The following is a 21,231-nucleotide window of genomic DNA, read 5'->3' as shown; positions in this document are numbered from 1 at the left end:
GTATAGGGAAGGTGGAGGCTGGGGATGCTGTGATGTGGGGTGATAAGAAAACCAGAGCCAGGCTTCCCTGGTGGTGCAGTGGTTGAGAGTCCGCCTGCCAATGCAGGGGACACAGGTTTGTGCCCCAATCCGGGAAGATCCCACATGCCGCGGAGCGGCTGGGCCCGTGAGCCATGGCTGCTGAGCCTGCGCGTCCGGAGCCTGTGCTCCGCAACAGGAGGGACCACAACTGTGAGAGGCCCGCGTACCGCCAAAAAAAAAAAAAAAAGAAAAGAAAAGAAAACCAGAGCCATATTATTCTAAGATTTCAGGGACAAAAATGTCCTCAGGTATATAATTCATCTCCTTCTGGTAAAACCTCTTTCTTTGCCAATGTAACAAGCTCTACCTTTAACATTTTTTAGGGTCTGCACACCTAACTCCTAACATCTGTGAAATCCTTTACTTCTTTCACAGGATTTTTCTAGTTTGGCATCCGGGCATCCTCTCAAACATGCAGATCCAGGTGCAATCCCTACCCTATCTGAAGACAGCATTTCTGCGTCAATGGAGGGCTTTAGTAACAATTAAATGACAAGTTGAGGACTTCAAAGCCTTACGATAGAAGACTTTTTCTTTGTTTCCTTATTTAGTTGAATGCACGGCTATCCTCATTTTTTAAAAAAGCAAATGCAGAACTTCTTAAAATGGATAGGAAAAAGAAAATTACTAGATAAAGTAAGGAAGAAGAGATGGCCTAGCTGATATACTAGGAGGTTCTCTGGTCAAAGTCAGCATTTATGATTCTGAGCTCTAGGTCCTACCTCCTCCATCAATTAAACATTTCCAAATTGTAAATGTGCTGGGGCAGCAACAGGGCTCCTACGCAGGACAAAGATACAAACCAAGAGATGCGTGGACGAAAAGTAAGACAAAGATAAGTTTAAAATATACAGCCATTTCAAAGCTCAATTCAAAAATTCCTAGCAAAGGAACCAACCACTGCAGGCAAACAGCAGTATTCGATCAAGAGATAGACAAACTAGGCCTGGTAAGCTGAAAGCTATTTCTGAAGAGGTGAAGAGGGAGAGAGAGGGAAGGGACAGTTGTCCAGCAGCCAAACATAACTCACATCAAAAGGAAGGGCCTCACACCTCAATATAACTCCAAGAAATTAGCTACGCATTCCCAGACCATCAAAAAGTAGAAAAACAAGAGTTAAACTAAAACCCACATGGTGATAATATGGCACAAAATAAGCATGTTACTTTTAGCATTTAATAGACAAAAAATCGGGCTTCCCTGGTGGCGCAGTGGTTGAGAGTCCACCTGCCAATGCAGGGGATGCGGGTTCGTGCCCTGGTCCGGGAGGATCCCACATGCCGCAGAGCGGCTGGGCCCGTGAGCCATGGCCGCTGAGCCTGCGCGTCCGGAGCCTGTGCTCCGCAATGGGAGAGGCCGCAGCGGTGAGTGGCCCGCGTACCGCAAAAAAAAAAAAAAAAAGACAAAAAAATCACCCAAATATCGTGACAAGTATAAAGGGGGCTGAACTAATTTTCAAATCCACGAAATAAACTGAGTGTGGAATCCAGACATGGTCAGCAGAGGGATCAGAGAGGAATGGAGGGCAGAGGGAGGAGGACTGGCCACTGACACATCTTCTCATCCAGAAGCCCGGACTGGCCCCTATTCACTGCCGCAAATCATGTTTTCCTAAGAAGCACTTTTACCCCAAATGTAGTTCAGATTTTCTCTTCCCTTTAGGCTCCAACTCCAAAAAGGTAGTTTAAAGATTTATTTAAACACTAAACAAGTGGGTGGAAGATTTCTCAATTACGTGTCTAGCATTAAAACACAGGGTAAAGGAACCTGGAACTTAGCTGGAATCTTAAGCCAAACTATTATTAGTGTGAGTTATGACTGACCTCTAGGTGCTACTATAGGAAGCAGGTAGAGCTCAGCCCCCCAAGTATTTATGGAGAGGAAAGCGGTGTCACGGGGCCAGAAAAATGCCTTGAGGGGAGAGAGGCGTGGAGTACAACGAAGATGTCAATCTGTCTAAACTTCAGGTTTCTTTCTTATCAGTGATCTCCACAGAGTTCAGGCAACAAATTTCCTAAAACTAAAAATGAGTTCAAGTTAAGCTGACCAAACAACAGCAATTAAATTTCACCTTGAGGGTTTGGAAACACAGTCAGGGTAAACCACTTATAAATCAGCATTACACATCTCTAAAATGCAAACTGCACTCTCCCTTGGAAAAGGATGAATCATAGGGTCTTGCGCAATCCTGGGCTCACCGCCCCCCCCCCCACCAGTCAACGGAGCAAACATTTGTTTACTGGGTATCTGTGCTCAAGGGGACTTCAGAAGCTTCAGTTCTAGTGGGGAAGAAGCTGACTGAAACATGACCTGGACATAGGATTATAACTCAAGGCCAAAGTGTGGAAAGTGTCACAAGACATTACAAGGTGCCAGAAGAGAGACAGCACAGAGGGAAAGGCATCAGCAGAGGCTTCACGAAGGAGGCAGCAGCTGAAGTGGTCTTTGAAGGACAGAAAACATTTCCGCAGGAAGAGGTAGAGGCTAGTGAGAAGGAAAGCTGCCCCAGGTAGAAGGAGGAGGGCTCTTCTCTTCATGGAACAGAGCGTTATCCCATTTGGCCAGAGCACAGGATGCAAAGAACACAGCACACAAGGCTGGAAAGAAAGGCTGGGGTGATACTACCAGAGGGGCTACATCAGGAGTTTATATGCACCTTTTGAAGATATCTGAGCTAGAAACAGACAAGATCAGATACATATTTCATTAAGGGAAAAACGCACCTACGATCTTAGTGAGGATTTTAACAAATAAGAAGACTGGGTGAAAACGGGAATTAAACAAGGAAGTACCAAAGGCTAAGGTTTGGGTCCAGATGTTAGATAGAATAGGGACAATGCTGGGAGATTGGGATTGACATACATACACTGATATGTATAAAACAGATAACTAATAAGAATCTGCTGTATAAAAAAATAAAAAAGTTCAAGAGAAATGAAAAAAAAAAAGAAGAAAAATAGGGACAATGCCTTTAACAAAAAGAAGTTAGGAGAAGTTAGAAGTGGGAGAGAGAAAAAATGTCCAGGTGGGTTGGGAAACCCTACTGAGACCTTAGATCACTCTGACACCAAAACAAGTACAGAACAGTGGCAATGTCATCTTGCTCTACGCCACTTGGATAAAAACAATGGAAGGAAGCAGGGCGTTTTGCATATGCTGGTTCCTCCACCTGGAGTCTTTTGCCCTTCCCCTACGCGATTACTGCAGCTCTGAAAACACTCTGAGAATCCTCCCCTGACCCTCCAGATGGGATCAGCCCTTCACAGAATTTCACAAAAACAGTACTCCTCTGTCACAGCTCTTATCTCAATTATAATTACACATTTATTTTTGTGATTCCTTGATTAATGCCACCTCCCCATCACTAGGCCGTGAGCTCCCAATAGGGTCCTCTATGCCTAGTCAGCAGCTTTTGATGAAATCTGTAGAAGAGAGGACAGGAGGGAGGTGACTGACCAGACTGTAGTAGGCAGATGGTGTGGGAACCTGAAATCACATCCCATAACACAGGCCTGAAGCAATGGACATACTCAGACAGAAGAGACCCTTCATGGAGAAACGGTGGTCTCCAAATATCTGCAGAGCTGCCTGCGCTGAGGAGGATGGAGTAGCAGCACACTGTGTGGTCTCGGGGAGCGGGAAAGAACAGGACAGATGGGTAAAAGTTCCAGAGAGACAGATCTCAACTCAAGGGCTGGAAGAGTTTTCACACAGCCAGGGAAAATGAGTCGCCATCACTAGAGGCGCTGGGTCAGAGGTGCGCAGCCACTCGGTGAGGCCACTAGAACCACAGATGGGCATTCACGCTAGAAGCACTTTTTTTTTTTTTTTTTTTGGCGGTACGCGGGCCTCTCACTGTTGTGGCCTCTCCCTTTGCGGAGCATAGGCTCCGGACGTGCAGGCTCAGCGGCCACGGCTCACAGGCCCAGCCGCTCCGCGGCATGTGGGATCTTCCCGGACCAGGGCACGAACCCATGCCCTGCATCAGCAGGCGGACTCTCAACCGCTGCGCCACCAGGGAAGCCCAAGACGCACTTTTAAGGTCCCTCCAGTCCCACCTGCACTCTCCCGGCTGTACCACTCTTCGAGGGCACTCATGCAGCTGCCCGTGAGCCCTCAAACTCCCTCTCTGTGCTGGGAGCCCACTGTCCCTCTACTGGCACCAGCCCACCCTCCCGGCCCCCTCTGCCGGGTGGCCTTATCCCTCCTGCACCAGCTTCAGCTTCCTGCATATCCACCCTGCCCCAAGGAAGGCCTTCCCTTCCTAACTCTGGTCACTCTCTACCTGTCTGCCTATCACCCACCACTCTGCCTTCACAGCACTCAGCATTTGTCGCAAACTTAACTCAAGCATCTACTGTTCCTTTAACATTCCCCCCACATCAGTAGGCTCCCCCCAAAGCCGGAAAGACAAACGTTTTCTTTCCTGGAGCACAGCAGGCGCCTAACACACAGCTCTCCATCAAACATCCACGAAGAGCCTCCGCCTGTCCTTCCCAAATATTACTTCGACTGGTGTTTCTCAGAGAATGACTCTCGCAAACCCTTTACCACCTTGTTCACTCTACCGTGGACATGACGGTTTGTCACCATTCCTCTTATAAGCCTCGCACAGACGCTGCCCAGTGTGGTCGGCTGACATTCACCGTTGCCCCCGGCGAGGTGCTCACTCCTCAAGACTAAGTGTTGAGAAACTTTTACACGGCAACTCAGTCAGTTCACAACTGCTGGCTCTTGTAATAAAAAACTGGGACTTGTATTCTGTATCTTTTTTTCCCCCTATCCATCTGTATTTGTCTGTTATAAGAGTCTCAATCTTTGTCATGTTGGGAAAAAACTGGTCTGCTGCCATCATAGCCAGTTTGAGAAGACCACCTCAGGCGGTATTACTTTACTGAACGATGAGAACAGTACGTCCTCTCATACTAATTAATGGATTAATACGGGGACTAAGACTGTGTACGCAGCCCAGGTCCCAGGCCATGGGCAAGTTCACTTTTCCCTCTGATACCAATTTACTCAATCTTCCTCCCATGATATGGCTCACCTTAAACTTGAAAGAGAATCCAAAAAAATGTTTTAACTGTTTTAGAAAGCAGCGACCCCTCGGATCCACAGCCCAGTGCCCGTTTTGACCAAGGGGAGAAAAGCACCGTCATACCTGAGTCTCACGACTTTGCCTCTCTGCCCACTGTCGTGGTCCTAGCCTATGCAGCTGTGAACACAAAGAAATCCAAGGTTCTCACAAGTCAAAGACATGACTACTTTGGCTCCAGGAAGCGTGACACCAGTACTGTCATCCACTGAAGGTGTAAACTGTGTCTAACGGCACACACAGTCGTTAGGAACTGGGTCTAAGTTAACCCTCCCCCCCCACACCAGCCCTGAGGACCAGCTCTGTGGCTCTCAGCTCTGCTCACCCCATGCCCTCTGCCTCATATTTCACATTCGGGGCGGGGTGGGGGGGCTTGGCAGCTGGAAACTCCCCACAGCTCTGACTCCTGAAACTGCCTTTCCCTAATGGTTCGCTGAACTTGGCCTTAGCTACCTATTATTTCCCTGAAGATTCATCAGTTACTGTTAATTACTGCATCTTGGCTCAACATTAACTGTTTGCTCGTTTTCTTCTTTATTTTTTGGCCACAACTTGCGGCATTTGGGATCTTAATTCTCCGACCAGGGATCGAAACTGTGCCCCCTGCATTGAAGCACGGAATCTTAACACTGGACTGCTAGGGAAGTCCCCATTTGCCCTTTATCCACTCACCAGACAGTGGGACACACAACAGCTAGCTACACTGCCAGCAAAACCACAGGTAAGAAATACCCATAAGTGCCCTGTGGCATTCCAGGCTGGACACGGGGGGGGGGGGGGGCATTCCCAAGAAAGCACAACATAGTAGTTCACAAGTATTCAATCGGAAAAGATCTACCAGCTAAGAAAGGATATGCGATGCTGTCCCACCTCCCAGTCCTGCTCTTCCCTGGGCCTAGATGTCACCACAAATTCCTAACATTGCTACTAGCTCCTAGTATAAACCAAAGCTTCATTTCATCATGAGTCAAATTACCGTGAAACAGATACTATAACGCAGGGAAAGAGGAGCAATGGGAATCTGCTTTCTAAAAGCAGATGACGGGGTAAGGAATTCCATCTTTCCTCATGCTATTGGTTTGTCTGATGCAAGGCTGCAATAAAAACCACAGAAGGATGACCAGGTAGTTGAATGGACCACTCAAAATAATGCAATATGCAACAGATGCATGAGTAATAGCTGAAAGAAACCACTCGGAGGTAGAAGGTATAACCAAAAAAAAAAAAAAAACCTGAAGGCCTGTGACATGTACCTCTATTTGGAAAAATCAATGAGTTGGAACTGGCTTTCTGCCATCTTCTATCCTAGGGGAAGAGAGTATTTGCTGAGAAGTAAGACAGACTCTCACATTTCAGGTTTGTTTTACTTTGGTTTTTTTTTGTTGTTTTTTTTTTTTGCGGTACACGGGCCTCTCACTGCTGTGGCCTCTCCCGTTGTGGAGCGCAGGCTCTGGACGTGAAGGCTCAGTGGCCATGGCTCACGGGATCCTCCCGGACCGGGGCACGAACCCATGTCCCCTGCATCAGCAGGCGGACTCTCAACCACTGCGCCACCAGGGAAGCCCTCAGGTTTGTTTTGTACAAAAATTGAGAACTTTAGGAATTCTTTGAAATCACGTTTCTGATTCCAATATTATGGAAAACAGGTGATTTTAAGTGACCCTGGAAGAATAACCAACGGGGCTTTTTAAATTCTGAAGGCTCTCTTGCCCTTTAACCTACCTCTCCTGCTTCCTCTCCAAAGCCACGTTGCACTTTATAATCTCTCAGAGGAAGGCACCCAGCAAAACTTTACTTGGGGTTCCTGGGGAGGGGGGGTGGTCAACCCCCGATGTTGGCATCCAACAGAATGTACCTTTCACGGAACTCCCGTTTCGACCAAAATAAGGAAAAGGTGGCACTGAGCCAGGTAAAGAAACAGCACGTTTCCCATTTCTGAGTTTCCAAGTTTGTGACAGCTTATTGCCCACAACACAGTCCTGTGGAAAATCTCCAGCAGTTACCCCCTAACCAAATGGCAAAGCAGGGCAGCTTTCTGAGGAAGGGTCAAGCAAGGAGGACCAACCGCCCCTGGCTCTCGCCTCCCTCCTCGCCCCCGTCCCCAACAGCTTCTCTCCAGAAATAACTAAATGCATGACATCATCCACAGTGAGAAGACAGAGGCGTGACACCTACCAGGTGCCTATTTATAGCAAGTGTTAACACTCCTCAGGAAAAGACACTAGAAATCTCCTTGGAAACGCCCAAGCCTGTGCTCCCTTTGGAATTTGAGTCTGCTGATACCCATGACTAAGTAACCGCCTTTACAGTAAAACCGAAGAGTTAGAGGTACTTACGGCTTCCCCCCGGGGATTCCTGCCAGGTTTGGAGGGATCGTAGGTACACGCATGTGAGGGGGAGGATCAAACCCAACCTGGAAACAGAATAAGGCATCGCACACTCAGTTTATGCAGGGTAGGCACTTTGTGACACCTCTAAAGACTTCTCACTAGAAACTCAGAAATCCCCAAAGCAACAGAAACAGAAACAGGGACGTGCGCTAGCATTTCTCAAAAGAACGATCATAATGCAAAAAAATAATACAGCCGCCTCTAAATACCACAAGACACTCTTTTGTGGTAAGTAGGAAGGTGTGTGATTGATCTGTGCATCGAGAACCAGCTTCCCATGGTACATACGCCCTGTGGACTTAGGATGTCCTACCTGTCCAAACAAGTACAAAGAGCAATACGCCGAGTCAGGACAACCTATCAACTTCGGCACTATCGACGTTTCAGGTCAGATAGTTCTCGGTTGGGGGCCGGCCTGGGAATGGCAGGATAATTAGCAGCATCCGTGGCCTCTACCCTCTCAGTGCCAACAGCATCCCCCAGTTCTAATAAACAAAAGTGTCTCCAGATATGACCAAATGTCCCTAGGGGGCAAAATCACCCCGTTTCATACCACTGGTCTAAGTCATTGCTTAGAAATTCACGCATGGACGCTCTATTTTGTGCACCTTAACGAAGGTACCTAGTCCCTCAGCTGTCCCCTTTGCTTTAAATTATCTCGCCCTCCACTGCACAGCCTTTCCTAGTAGTACAACATAAGGGAAAAAACAATGAACTTTATTATCACCCCAAGTTATTGGAGGTAATGAAGAAGGGAGAGGAGAGAAATGCACGTGACATATTTCAAACAGCCAACAGAAATGATTTAGGGACTTTCATCTGCTATGAGTTACAATCTAGTCCCTTTTCCTGATGCAGTTAAGGACTACACAGTCAATTTTCCCCTTCACATGCAGTTCTGTCTCTTCCTGGTCAAACATGAGGCCATTTACACAGTGGGAGAAGGTAGGACAAGAAGGAGAACCTGCCCCACGGTTTCAGTCCCTTTGTGTTTCTCCCTGTTGAGCTGAGATCACTTCTTACATCTAAGTCACGCTATTGGGTTTAAAGAATAATATAAGCATGGAATGAGAAAATTACGGCTCCTCAAATATTTTTTTCTAAGAATTAAAGAGGAAAAAAAAAAAAACAAACAACTTCAAGCAACGAATGAAAAGGCTTCTGTGAGCTACTTGAGTCATTTCATCGCCTTCCAAAAAAAAAAAAAAATCTACTTTGGTGGGAGAAAACCAGATGTCCCCTGAACCGCTGAAGTAGCTCCTAAACACTGCCTTTTTTCATCCACAAAAACAGTAAAACAAAAAGCATTTGGCCTTAACTTAATGAAGCGGCATGCCGATGAAGGCGGACAAGAGGGAGGCGGGCGCAGCGAGGACACTGGGTCTTTGTCTGCAGGCGTGGGGACTGCAGGCCGCTGGCCGCTCCTTGGGTCCCGCCCGCCCGCCTGCGCCCACCCACGGCTGCCTGCCTGCCATCCCCGCCATCCCTACCATCGGGGAGCGCCCGTAGGCCACCACGGCAGCCGCGGCGGCGGCCGCGCTCATCTGTGGCGACATGTTGTGGAGGCTGGCGTAGGCGGCGCTGGGACTGGTCAGCTCGCCGTTCATGCCCGCGTGGGGCACCATCCCGAAAGGCGCAGGGTACGGACCCGGCACCGCCAGGGGCGTCCTCAGGCCGGCCGCTGCAAGGAAGCACAAGCTGCACGTGACTCACCTGGCCGCTCAGGTCCAGCCTGACCATCAGTTCCAGGGTCCTCTTCAGTGCCCTTCATTATAGGGAAGGCGGAGAAAAGGCTGGGGGGAGCAGAGGGGTACCGACTCCAAATCCTACACAGGGTCCCTTCTTCCCTGGAGCTGAATTCATCTCGAGGAAAGAATGGACCCCAGGGGAAGAACTGCCCACATATTTCCTCCTTGGTCGGTACACTGGGCAACACTGCGCACCAGGGAGATTAAGCAGCATCATTGTACCCAGTTCACAGAAGGCTAACCAAGGCACAGGCACTACCTGTTGACTTAAACTCAAAAGAAGGTTCTCTTGATGAAATCCAAGATTTCTCCTTCAGCCCAAATTTTCCATTACCTGCTACCAATTCCAAATGAAAACCTGATCCTGGATTTATGTAAACCAGAGCACAGGTTTAGGGGGAATATGCTGGGGCCTCTCTTCCTCTGGGCCCAGAGTGTTACATTTTTCCTTTGCCAGGGAGGAAGATAAAGTTAAAAGTTATGAGTTTATTCAGGGGCTGGGGTCCCAGTGAAACCCTCCCAATTTCTCCTGAAGGAGAGACCGTGATTCCTGAGGGATATACCGGCAGAACACTGGCCAACTAAAGCAAGCAAGAAGCACACTTGGGCCGGTCAGACAGGCTGTTTCAGTCAATATTAGCAAACTCAGACACACAATGATAGTTTGGTAAGGAGCTTACATGCGGAATAATTATCAGAAACTTTATTGAAGTCCCTGGGATTTGGATTATTTGGAAATAAAAGAAAAGCCAAATGTAAACAGTCAGAGACTGAACAGGGTGCAGCTGCTGAAACCCAAGGACAAACATCTGTTTCTTATCATGGCTTTTCAGAGATAGGAAGGAGGGAGGGGGGCAGAAAGTGCATCTCATATTCACGAGGAAACTGCATGAGAGCTGAACTGCCGAATCAAGTTGGGAAAGGGAGAAACAAAACACAGCCCACAAGAGGCAATGCCCTACCCGCTTGGTTAACGAGGGGGTCCATGGCTGGAGGCTTGCCGAGGCCTGGACGTAGTCCTGGAGTGGCACTGGTGCCCGGCGTTGGCATGTCACTCCGAGGTGTCGGTGTGCTGGATTTCAGAACAGGCGTGCTGGCTTTTTCATGCTGGTATCATTAAACAAATTAAATGAGTATTATTTTTAATCCAAGCCATATTACACAATTGATCACAACAGCAGCTGGGACACTGGGCACCTTCTAGCTACTCCCGCAGCCAATTTTCATAAATCCACACAATGTTGACAGCATTAACTTGTGAGGGAGAAATGTTGACCTTTCCTCTTCCTGCCAGAATTAAAACTCTAGCTAGAGACGCAGAACATGATCACACTCCTTCCTCCGCAGATTTTATTTTAAAAAGTATTTTTTCATCAGGCTTGTGGACTTTGGATCTAGGCCAAGTTTGAAGGATGACCACCCAGAGGAAAGTTCCCGGTCACTCAGAAGCGACTGCCCCGGTCATCGAGGATATCAGAGGGAGGACCCCCTTTCTACCTTTGCTGCTTAATGGCAGTGGGATTGAGACTAACAGCGAGAGGCAGCGGAGCCGTCAATTTGATGAGAAGCAAACTGGCATCTCAGGGGCAAAAGCCCTAGACCTAGTCCTATCATGTTGAGAGATGTGCCTAAAAAAATAACTCTTTGGCATTCAGCAGCTGCACCCATTTGCCAACGTAACCAGAGTGGACCCACTAGTGCAGGGGCCTTCAGGAGTCAAGATAGTAACAGGGTCACAGGGCATCTTCTTCTGCATCTTAACCCTTCATGTCCCTTTAATCATAGTCTGAGAAGCACTCGGGGGGAGCAAAGAACATGGGTTAGAGAGACCCCAGCTCCCTCTGGCCTTGGATCTGACGAGCTGTGCAAACTTGGCAAATTCCTCTAGCTTCCCTCCCCATCAGTGAAATGGGATAATGCCTTGAGGGACTATGTAGGGATTAACTGCAGGGTTGTTATGGTGCAGTTATGGTGAGTGAAGAGATGAGATACTCCACGATGTTTGTTGAATGACTGAAAGCATGAATTGGCCTGATGTACCCACATCCCCCCCCCGAGTTCCAGGCTTCCCCTGGTGCCGCCTTGAGTACATCACCATCTGCCCAGCAACCCAATCACAACATGACCCAACAGGATGGGTCAGTCTAAAACCAGGGGAAGTGTACCGCTTAAGAAAATGAGGACTCCTTAGGACCTAAGGCATTTGAACCATTTGCCAACTAGGAAGTTGAGCCTATGCCAGGAACATATCCCCCAAGTAAGAAGGAAATGGGCATGGAAGCTTGTTATCTCTCTCTAATCATGGCCCAAAATAGACGACCCAGAGGGCAAAAGTAATCACCATGGGGACAGAAAGCAGAACGATGAGCTTCACTTTTAAACCCTTAAAAATGTAACTCTCAATTAGTAAAAACCCCACATTTCAAATACTTTAGGGAACCTCTGGTTCCCTGATAAAACTAAACTGCTAAATAGGCAAGTGACAGTTCTTATGACCTACCAAGCTCATTTCTTTGGATTTCAAAGAAGTGGAACTTCCCGAGGAGGCGGTGGATGCCGGGCTGCTGGAGGCGTCTTTCTTTAGCAGACGGTTTTTGTCGATCCCATTTTCCCTGGGTGAGTGGGCGGGGCTTGCTCGTGGAGACGAGGGGTCCTCAACAAGCACAAGCAAAAGGCTCGTGATTTCACTTAGAATGGACGGATCTTTCCACACCAATTCGCCAAATTAAAGGAGAGCCCTGAAAGTCCTTCAGATTTGGGGGATTTGAGGGTGTGTACCTAATACTGCTATTACAATGAATAGGATGGTGTTTGCGAGTGCACCCATGAAGACACCATAAAGAAACAAATCTAGAAATAATCGTATCTTCCCTCATGCTCAAATACTTTGCCCAGAGGGCACGGGACCGAAAGGAGCACCAGACACCAACTTAGTAATCCAAAATGGTTAGGGAAACAGATTTTTTTTTTTAAAGGAAACAAAAGTTTGTGTCGGTTTTAGACACTTATTGTTCCATCCATGAACAACCATTAAATCCTTAACGTGTAAAGTTGCAAAAGACCAAAATATGGTGGTTCCACTTCCTTTCTCTCACAAGTCACTCTGAAAATAAAGTTTGATAAAGAGAATGGTTACCTCATTAGACACATCCACAACTAAGTTGTCATCACTTTTGTCACCATCGCTGTCCTGAAAAAAAAGAAATTTTAATGCCATTTACTAAAGGGTTTGAGGCTCAATTAAATTTCTGTAGCTCTTGGTAGCAGACAGACTAGCAAATGACCTGGGCTCCCTTCCAGAATGCCAGTCCTGGTAATTAATACTACCGTCTCCCCTTCGCATCTGACCTGGGGACGTGCAAAGACCCAGGCAGGAAACTCTGCTGCAGCAGCACACCAGCTAAACAATCACAATGTGTATACAACAGGTGATGGCAAGCCGTAAAACTTGGCACACAGTAAGGGCTCAATAAATGTTTGCAGCAGCTGAATCTCTCTTATAATCTGAAATCTGCATATCCTTATCTCAGAGATCTTTCCCCACTGGATTTCAAATTAAGAACACAATTTCGGGCTTCCCTGGTGGCGCAGTGGTTGAGAGTCCGCCTGCCGATGCAGGGGACACGGGTTCGTGCCCCGGTCCAGGAAGATCCCACATGCCGCGGAGCGGCTGGGCCCGTGAGCCATGGCCGCTGGGCCTGCGCGTCTGGAGCCTGTGCTCCGCAACGGGGGAGGCCACAACAGTGAGAGGCCCGCGTACCGCAAAAAACAAACAAACAAACAAAAAAGAACACAATTTCACGTCATTGCTTTTTTTGTGTATCACCTTGAAGGCTGCCAATCAATTCTAGTGTTCATGGACAATTCATAATTATAAAGACAAACTTGAACCCTGTTCCCATGGGGTTACTAGTTACTACAAAAAATTAAATAAAGGAAACAAAAAACTACAAACAACAAAGCTGGCTACTGGTTGGGATAATGTACCAAGATCTAACCTCATGATAAGAATAAAGCTCTTTAGCAATCAGCTTGGAATATTCTTGAGATGGAAGGAAGATAGGATGGCAGTATCTGGAGGGCCCTGGCATCCTACATTAGGGCTTTTAATGTCTTGACATGAAGCCATAAAATTGGCTAATCAGAGGAAACTCCAAGGTTGCACGCACTGAGTTTCAAAAAGCTTCAGAAAAGCTGTTCAATTTAACGTGATCACTCCTAAATCAAATTCAGGGCAGGCTGAAGAAGTCTACTTTCTTAGCCAAAAGGCCTTATATGTCTTTTAGTACAGAGTAATACAATGGACATACGGAAAAATAAGTTATCGCAATGGGTCCTATTCTCAAAAAGGAGCAGGGCCCTGGTTTATGATCTACACAATTCTTTTACTGATGTCACTGTCAAATAAGAATACACAAATAATGTTTGAGACATATTAGTACAAGTGCAGGTGTCACCCATTAGCTTTTTGTGGCCCCCAAGTCCAGCTAGAAAGGTACCCTCAACTCTAAATTCATGTCTTAAATGTTTTATCTAGCCATACTAAAGCATTAAGTGTGGGAGACCCAATTTACTTTCTTCAGTAATGTGTTACTAGATATACCTTTAGTCATCGTTATAAAGGCACCATGCAATTCATTAGCAATAACAAAAGATTACAACCAATGAGGAAGCCTGGGTAATTAAAAATAACAGGCTATTGAAAGAAATATTTTCATGCAATAAAAGAAAAAAATAATACTAAAGAAAATTTACTTTCTCTTAGTAAAGCCCACAGAAAAGCACAAACATTGTCGGGTGTTAAGAAACCCAGGGTGCGGGAATTCCCTGGTGGTCCGGTGGTTAGGACTCCGCACTTCCACTGCAGGAGGCATGGATTTGATCCCTGGTTGGGGAACTAAGATCCCACATGCCACATGGTGTAGCCAAAAAACAAAACAAAACAAAAACAAACAAAAAAACCACTGATTAAAAAAAAAGAAAGAAAGAAACCCAGAGTGGTGGTGACTAAGTATAAGCCAAAGGGGATTCCCTTTAGGGAAAAAAAAAACCCAGTATAAAAATAGTTAATGTAATGTACAGACCAAACTGGCAAAAGGTAGCAAATAACTAATTTATTATAATGGAACTGTGCAGTGAGTCCTTAAGTAGTCTGAAATTTAAATCTTAGCTTTGTACTGGACCCTTCTGCAAATATAAACCTTCACGGTACAGTATACACCTGTCATCAAACATCTAAGGTCTGAGTCCTTTGCCCCAGGTTCTCCAACATCATCTCAATACATCACCCTCAACTACCTACACAACTAGACATACCTAGTACAAACAGGTTACAAAAAAGTCAGCAGAGCTATGGATTCTAAGATCCCTCACTACTAAATAACTTATCTACAGAGCAACTCGGAATTCTATCATTGGCAAATTTGCAAATTTCTGTATGTCCTGGACTTTCTTGACTAGCTTATTAACAGTTGATGCCATATATAAACGTACTTGTGTGGGATACTGGCTCTGGGCAAAAGATAAGGGGTAAATATGTGCTAAAAAGGCTTGGGCTGTGGTGGGGAGATCAACAACTTGGGTTCTTGGGATGTTATTATGGTACAAAGTATGGACCAATTTGAGGACCTCTGGCAAAATATCCAATCCTAGGCTCTCGCTTTGGGAATCCTAACATGGTGATGAAGAGCATCGATCCTGGAGTCAGACCATCTCCAGGCTGTGCCACTAATTCTGACCTTGGGCAAATCGCTTAAAAGCTCTGTGCTTCACTTCCCTTATCAATGAAATGGAGGGATGATACAAAACTCACAGGGTTGTTTTCAGAGTTAAATGAAACAAGCCACGTAGAAGCACACAGTACCTGACGCTAACTTGAGATGTTGCCCAAGAAATGTTACCCACAGTTAGCCATTGGCTTGCGCCAGCCAGCAGAAGACAGAGGTCTCGCGTGGAAACCTCCGCACAGCCTGCACAGCAGCCAGCCAGAGGTAGACACTTCTTCCTCCAGGGGCAGTGGGGAGTGGCCTAATTTGAATTCTGCTCCCACACTGTTCCTGAGAATGTGTGCATCCTGAAACAGTCACTCGGGGACACACAAGGAAACTACAAGGCATCTGTCAGCTGCAATGTTTATGACGCCGAGACCAGCACCAATGGCCATTTGGCGTGGTTTGCTCTCCTCATGAATGTGGTTTTAGCTACATCTAAGTCAAGAGTCCTCACATCCAGTCGTGTGATCTCATCTGTAGGGTTTGAACGAGATACCCCCAGTGTTTCTTTCAGGTTTTTTTTACCATGGACTTTTATCACTACACTGCTCCCTGTGGAAGAGGACGAACTCTGCCTTAAGACGTGATAAAAGCCTGAATATATTACCAGAATGGCATTCAAAAAGGTAAGTTGGTGACACCGAATTCTTGCCCTTGTTATTTTAGCAGGACAGGCTACCAAATTTGCAAGGTCTAGGACAAAATGAAAATGCAGGCCCTAGCCTCAAAATTGAGAATTTGAAGAAGGTGGAGAGCACAGCATGAAACCAATGGTGAGGCAGGGCCCCTGCAAGACCAGGGTCAGTGCAGCTGCACAGGCTGCACACCACGAAGCCAGCCCTACAATTTTGTATTCCCTCTCATGAGTAACTACGGCAGAAAGCCTAAAATTTAATACTAAGCCTGGCAGATGCATAATTTACAGCTCAAGATGGAAATAATATCCTACAATGTAAGAATCTATCCTCTTGATACTATTATTATTTTTTTTTTTTTGCGGTATGCGGGCCTCTCACTGTTGTGGCCTCTCCCATTGTGGAACACAGGCTCCGGACGTGCAGGCTCAGCGGCCATGGCTCATGGGCCCAGCTGCTCTGCAGAATGTGGGATCTTCCCAGACCGGGGCATGAACCTGTGTCCCCTGCATCGGCAGGCGGACTCTCAACCACTGCACCACCAGGGAAGCCCGATACTGTTATTTTAAGGGATGTGAAATTGTCACTAAGATCTTAGAGGTCCTTTGTATACTCACTTAGAAGCTGAGCAAGGAAGCAAACCAATATTATTTCAAGTCCTTTATTTACTTACATAGTGGCTGGAGTCCTTATCGTCCACCTTTCTTTTTTTGATGTCATTGGAAAACTCGGGTCCATTTCTGCGTTTATCTGTGCCTCTTAGACTGTCTGGGACCAAGAGGGAGTTACTCTGCAAGACAAAAAAAATTAATCAAAGATTTCTTCCCAGGTCTCCCTGTACACATGAAAACCCCACCTGGATGTGATAGATGGTTTAGAAAGGTGATGCCTACATGGCCTTTCATTCCATTTAATTCGTCTCATCTGAAGACTTTGATGGCAAACATTTATAGAGATTTAGGCACTTAAAAGGGAGACCCTGACTATGCACTCAAGCCATCCAAAGCCTGGTGGATCCTCCAGGCCCTGCTCACTTAAAATGTTCTTCTGTTCTGTTTGCTGTTAGAGAAATGGGAGCCTGCTGTTTATATGCGGATGTGTTTTCATTCTTTCCCACTGAGACTCCCTGGTCAGGAATAAGAATGGCCTATGAGCAAAACCTGAGATCACTCTATTAGACATATTCTGTGACTGTAAGAGTCAATGTGTGCCTCTCTAAAAAGACACAAAGAGAACGGGTGGGATTAACAGCATGGTTTCCTAAAAGGCAAATCACATTTTCCACAGTCACAATGAAGGAACTCTTTTGAGTTCTTCTAATTTATTGTTGAAAATAAGATTTGGTGTTCCTTGCCAAGAGCACTGAAATTTAAGACCCAAAGCAGGAATTCCAGCCAGTGAATCTTCAACAGCAAGGCCAGCTCCCACACACAAAAGCAGGAACAAGGACTAATCTTTTCCACAAACCACACAGGATACTTTCATTCACATGTGCTGAGTATGAACTGTTGACCCAAAGAAAACAGGCATTTTAGATATTTGAGGGTCACATGACACGATGTGACATCCCTTCAATTCCCATCTCCCCTCGGGGCTAAAGCATCAGAACATGTTACAATGAGTTCTTTTAAGTGCGGGATTAGCATACGCAAGGGGGCAATTTGTTCAGTGGTGTGTTACTGCCTTGAACAATGCTGAATGGGCTGTGCAAAAACTTTCTTTCTCAAAGCCCAGATAACCTCCATTTCTGAAAGACGTTGAAGAACTAAGTCGGGGAGTCCAGGGCCAACAAACAGTAATGCTACCTTTCTCTGCCACAATATAAAATAGAAGGGGCCTGGGGAAACCTTTAAGTTAGACCATCTCTAAAGCGATAGTTACGTACCATGAGCAAATCTTTAATGGTCCATTTTTAGAGGCCATGGATGGGTCTTCTTTCCTAACCAGCCCAAGGAAATTAGCCAGGTGGCTGGCTCTCAAAACTCCCCCGTGAAAACCGTGAACCCCACCATGGGAACGTTCTCAGCTCAACCACACACAGGAGGAAATCAAAAGTGGGAATCAGAAGGCATTCTGAAGCCTCTTTGCCCACTTCAGAGGCTGCCTCTGAAGCAGCTGAGCTCTCATTCACGACCGTTCAAGCTCCACAAATGCCAGGAGGCTTACATAAAAGCAGCAGGGAGGGACCAATGCAATTCAATATAGAGAAGCTCAGAATAACGTCTTGAGCTCAGTGTGGGGCTGAAAGGTGAGCTGGCTGGATCCCTGAACTAATTACATTGGTAAATATCTGCTAAAAACTAACCCCTCTGACCCAGACGCACAGCCTGACAGGTCGCAGGAGACTTAACAAAACTGCAAAGTGCTTACATGCTGGGGAGGGGAGAAGCAGCTTGAGCTCATGTGGAAAAAGTGTCCATACACACCTGTCTGTGTTCTAGATTATGTCAGCCCCCAAGTCTCCTCCTCCAGACTCAGACCAGATACATTAAGGGCAAGGCTGTATCATATTCAACTTGACATCTACCCACTTGCCCAGCAGAATGTAGCATAGAGTTGGTGTCCACTCACAATTTAAAAGTCTCTTTCCCCAGGGTCCCCTGTGTAGCCCTCCTGCTGTAATTAGCAGGGGGCATCCAAACCACTCAGCCATCCAAAGACAGCTTTTTAATGATCTGATTTTTTGAATGTCAAGTGATACTGTGAACATAAAAGTAAACGACACGCCTATTAGGAACAATGCAATTTCTGCTAGAAACAATAACGTTTCTCTGGCTGGACCTGTGAGCCCGTCAAGCTTTGAGGCTTCTGCGTCTCAGTATCAGAAGTTAAATTCCCGTTTGAGCAGCTTAAGTGAGGCCTGTAATCTGAATGCGTTTTGCAAAGCTCTGAAAGTTCTTCTAAATTTAGATGGGGCTGATAATTAGCACCCTTGCTTATCTGAAAATTGGCTCCATTCAGATGGAAGATTGAGACAAGTTACAAAACGAAATGTCTCATCATACCTTTGATGCTGTACAACTGATTCAAAACAAGGCAGCAAAGAGTATGGGCGGCAGAGGCCTGGGAGAGCCACAGTCCAGAGTCAGGGGGTGCCTGGCTCATGCTGCAGCCCCAACAAAGACGAACCACTTTCTTTCACCCTCGTTCCCATGAAACTTGCTTGCTGTGTGTAATTGTCCCTGACATCCTCCAGCCCTGACACTGCTTTCATTGTTGTTCTTGACTTAAGCAAATAGTTCCAGCCTAATGGACTTCATTTGCTGTTGGCAACAAAAACAGTCTTGCTTAACTACTGCCTAGGCGACCCTAATCCTCTTGGCTACCTCACTTGCTCCCCAGAAACCCAAAAGTGACTACACGGGTAGTACTGGACGTCTCCTAATACCGTTAAGTCTTCTTCCCTCATGCTGCATTTTGTTCTCACGTACCGTCTTATGTTCCTCAGGGCTCAGAAGTGGAATACAGTCATTCTGATGGTTGTTCTGAGCCACTTTACACATATTTTGAGAATGCGTACTGACTGAATATCCTTTGGATCCTTCAAAATTTAGGGGTTTACCTTGATTTGTTAGATTTGAACGAGGAGAAGACAGACTCAAATTTAACGTTAAAATTTAATATTTAATCAACATTTAAATGTTGATTAAAAGCCTGTTTGTGAAAGAATAAAACTGAGGTTGCTTCGCTTTAAGTTACTGAAAAAGTCATGCATTCTAAACACTGAAGATAATTAGGACCAAACTTCTCAAGACGCCAAAGCAACCTTAACACATATCCACCCTCTTCACCCTCCTCAATTTATCTAGAGGATGTTCAGAGGGGAAGGCAATTTGCCTAAAGTCAACAAGCACTATCCTTTAAGTCAACTCGCCTGTGCTCCCGGAAGGAGTGATTTTTAAACTCAGTTTATATACATCAAATACCTGGACCCAAATACTTGACCCCCAAATACTTCCCATTTAAAAGTCACATTGGCTCTTTAACCTATTGAGCTTAATATTCTAATGTGACATAATAATGCCTACTGCATGCTATCTCTGATTCCCCCCACCTCCTAATCACAGACACATCTTGATTTACTTGGTTAGAGGCCCACCATAACAAAATTGTGAACATTTAAAAAAAAAAAAAAAGAACATTTTACAGCCTACTTTTAAATGACCTGAAAACAGTCCCGAGTTCCTGGCTTTCCACTCATGAATCCTGCCCAAGGTGCACACTAACAAAGACCCCAGCAGAGAGCAACAAAGCAGACCAGGTACTCACAGCACTGGCTTCATGCCACATCGACCACCAAGAATAGTGGTTCCACAGACCTATTTGCTGCTGCAGCCTTCTCTTCCCAGAGTCCATATCTTGAAAGATATGTATCGACCAAACAGTGTTCATCAAGTAAAATTCCCCTTTCAAATTTTTATTTGCCAGAGTTTTTTAATCAACGTGAGAATTAGTGTTACCACACTGACTGCTATACTCTAATTCTAGCCAAGAAACTTGATGTTTTATTTCACCTTGCAGCTGGTAAAATTTAATCATCTCCCAGACTTTTTCAAACACTGTAACTATTGGGCAGACTTCTACAAATGTTCTGAGAACTGGGATTTCCAGACTGTATATAAGTTTTCCTTTGTTTAAAAATTTTCTTGAGAACCAAACAAAATCATCTTATTTACCTTATGTCTTCTACAAGAACTCAAAGTAGAAGTCTTATATAGCCCATGGGGGATATTACAAATCTGAGCATATCAAGATCTTCAAAACAAGCTAAAATTTGAAAACCATGACGATTTACTGCACCTAACAAGTTGCACACGTTGACGGGAATAGAGCCAAGTAAAACGATAAGGGGAGAGGCAGACCAGACAAGTCTCTGAAGAAAACAAGAGCCCTCTGAAATGTTCAGTACCAGAGACAGAGTGTCCAAAAGACCTGTTAGCCCAACAGGCATGCTTTTCTCTCCATTTATATATATGAGACTACACATGAAATGACTTGATGAGGTGTAAGAACAGAGAAAACGTTATGAACCACAAGAAGGGACCCATCCCTCTTAAAATCTGAAATATCTGAGAACCTAAAACCTCAGTGGGCAACTGCACTGACAACAGGTAAATTGTTCACTGTGGTTACCCTGTGCTTCCTGAGGGTCACTTCCTGCACTAACAGTGATGTGATGGTTAAGAACAGGTACAAGGGGTTTCCCTGGTGGCGCAGTGGTTGAGAGTCTGCCTGTCAATGCGGGGGACGCGGGTTCGGGCCCTGGTCTGGGGGGGTCCCACATGCCGCAGAGCGGCTGGGCCCGTGGGTCGCAGCTGCTGGGCCTGCGCGTCTGGAGCCTGTGCTCCGTGGCAGGAGGGGCCACGATGGTGAGGGGCCCACGCACTGTGATGGGGGGTGGCCCCCGCTCGCCGCAGCTGGGGGGAGCCCTCGCACAGAGGCGGGGACCCAACACAGCCAAAAATAAATAAATAAATTTATATATTAAAAAAAAAAGAACAGGTACAAGAG

At 46.0% G+C, this 21,231-nt stretch overlaps 1 protein-coding gene across 3 annotated transcripts in view; it reads right to left on the bottom strand.

The window, feature by feature from the left end:
* Positions 1-21,231, bottom strand: part of LOC309964487 (transducin-like enhancer protein 1) — an 89,188-nt gene that overhangs the window by 15,879 nt on the left and 52,078 nt on the right. For all 3 annotated transcript variants that reach the window (XM_082843547.1, XM_082843545.1, XM_082843546.1), the window contains 6 exons: positions 16,394-16,510; positions 12,451-12,504; positions 11,815-11,967; positions 10,277-10,421; positions 9,057-9,247; positions 7,513-7,589 (listed from right to left, as the gene is read on the bottom strand). In XM_082843547.1, the coding sequence (XP_082699673.1) occupies positions 7,513-7,589; positions 9,057-9,247; positions 10,277-10,421; positions 11,815-11,967; positions 12,451-12,504; positions 16,394-16,510 (737 nt within the window). The remainder of the gene's footprint in view (positions 1-7,512; positions 7,590-9,056; positions 9,248-10,276; positions 10,422-11,814; positions 11,968-12,450; positions 12,505-16,393; positions 16,511-21,231) is intronic.

Source organism: Leucopleurus acutus, assembly GCF_964270905.1.
Source record: "Leucopleurus acutus genome assembly, chromosome: 7".
NCBI lineage: Eukaryota > Metazoa > Chordata > Mammalia > Artiodactyla > Delphinidae > Leucopleurus > Leucopleurus acutus.
This window is presented reverse-complemented; position numbering and strand designations above follow the sequence as displayed.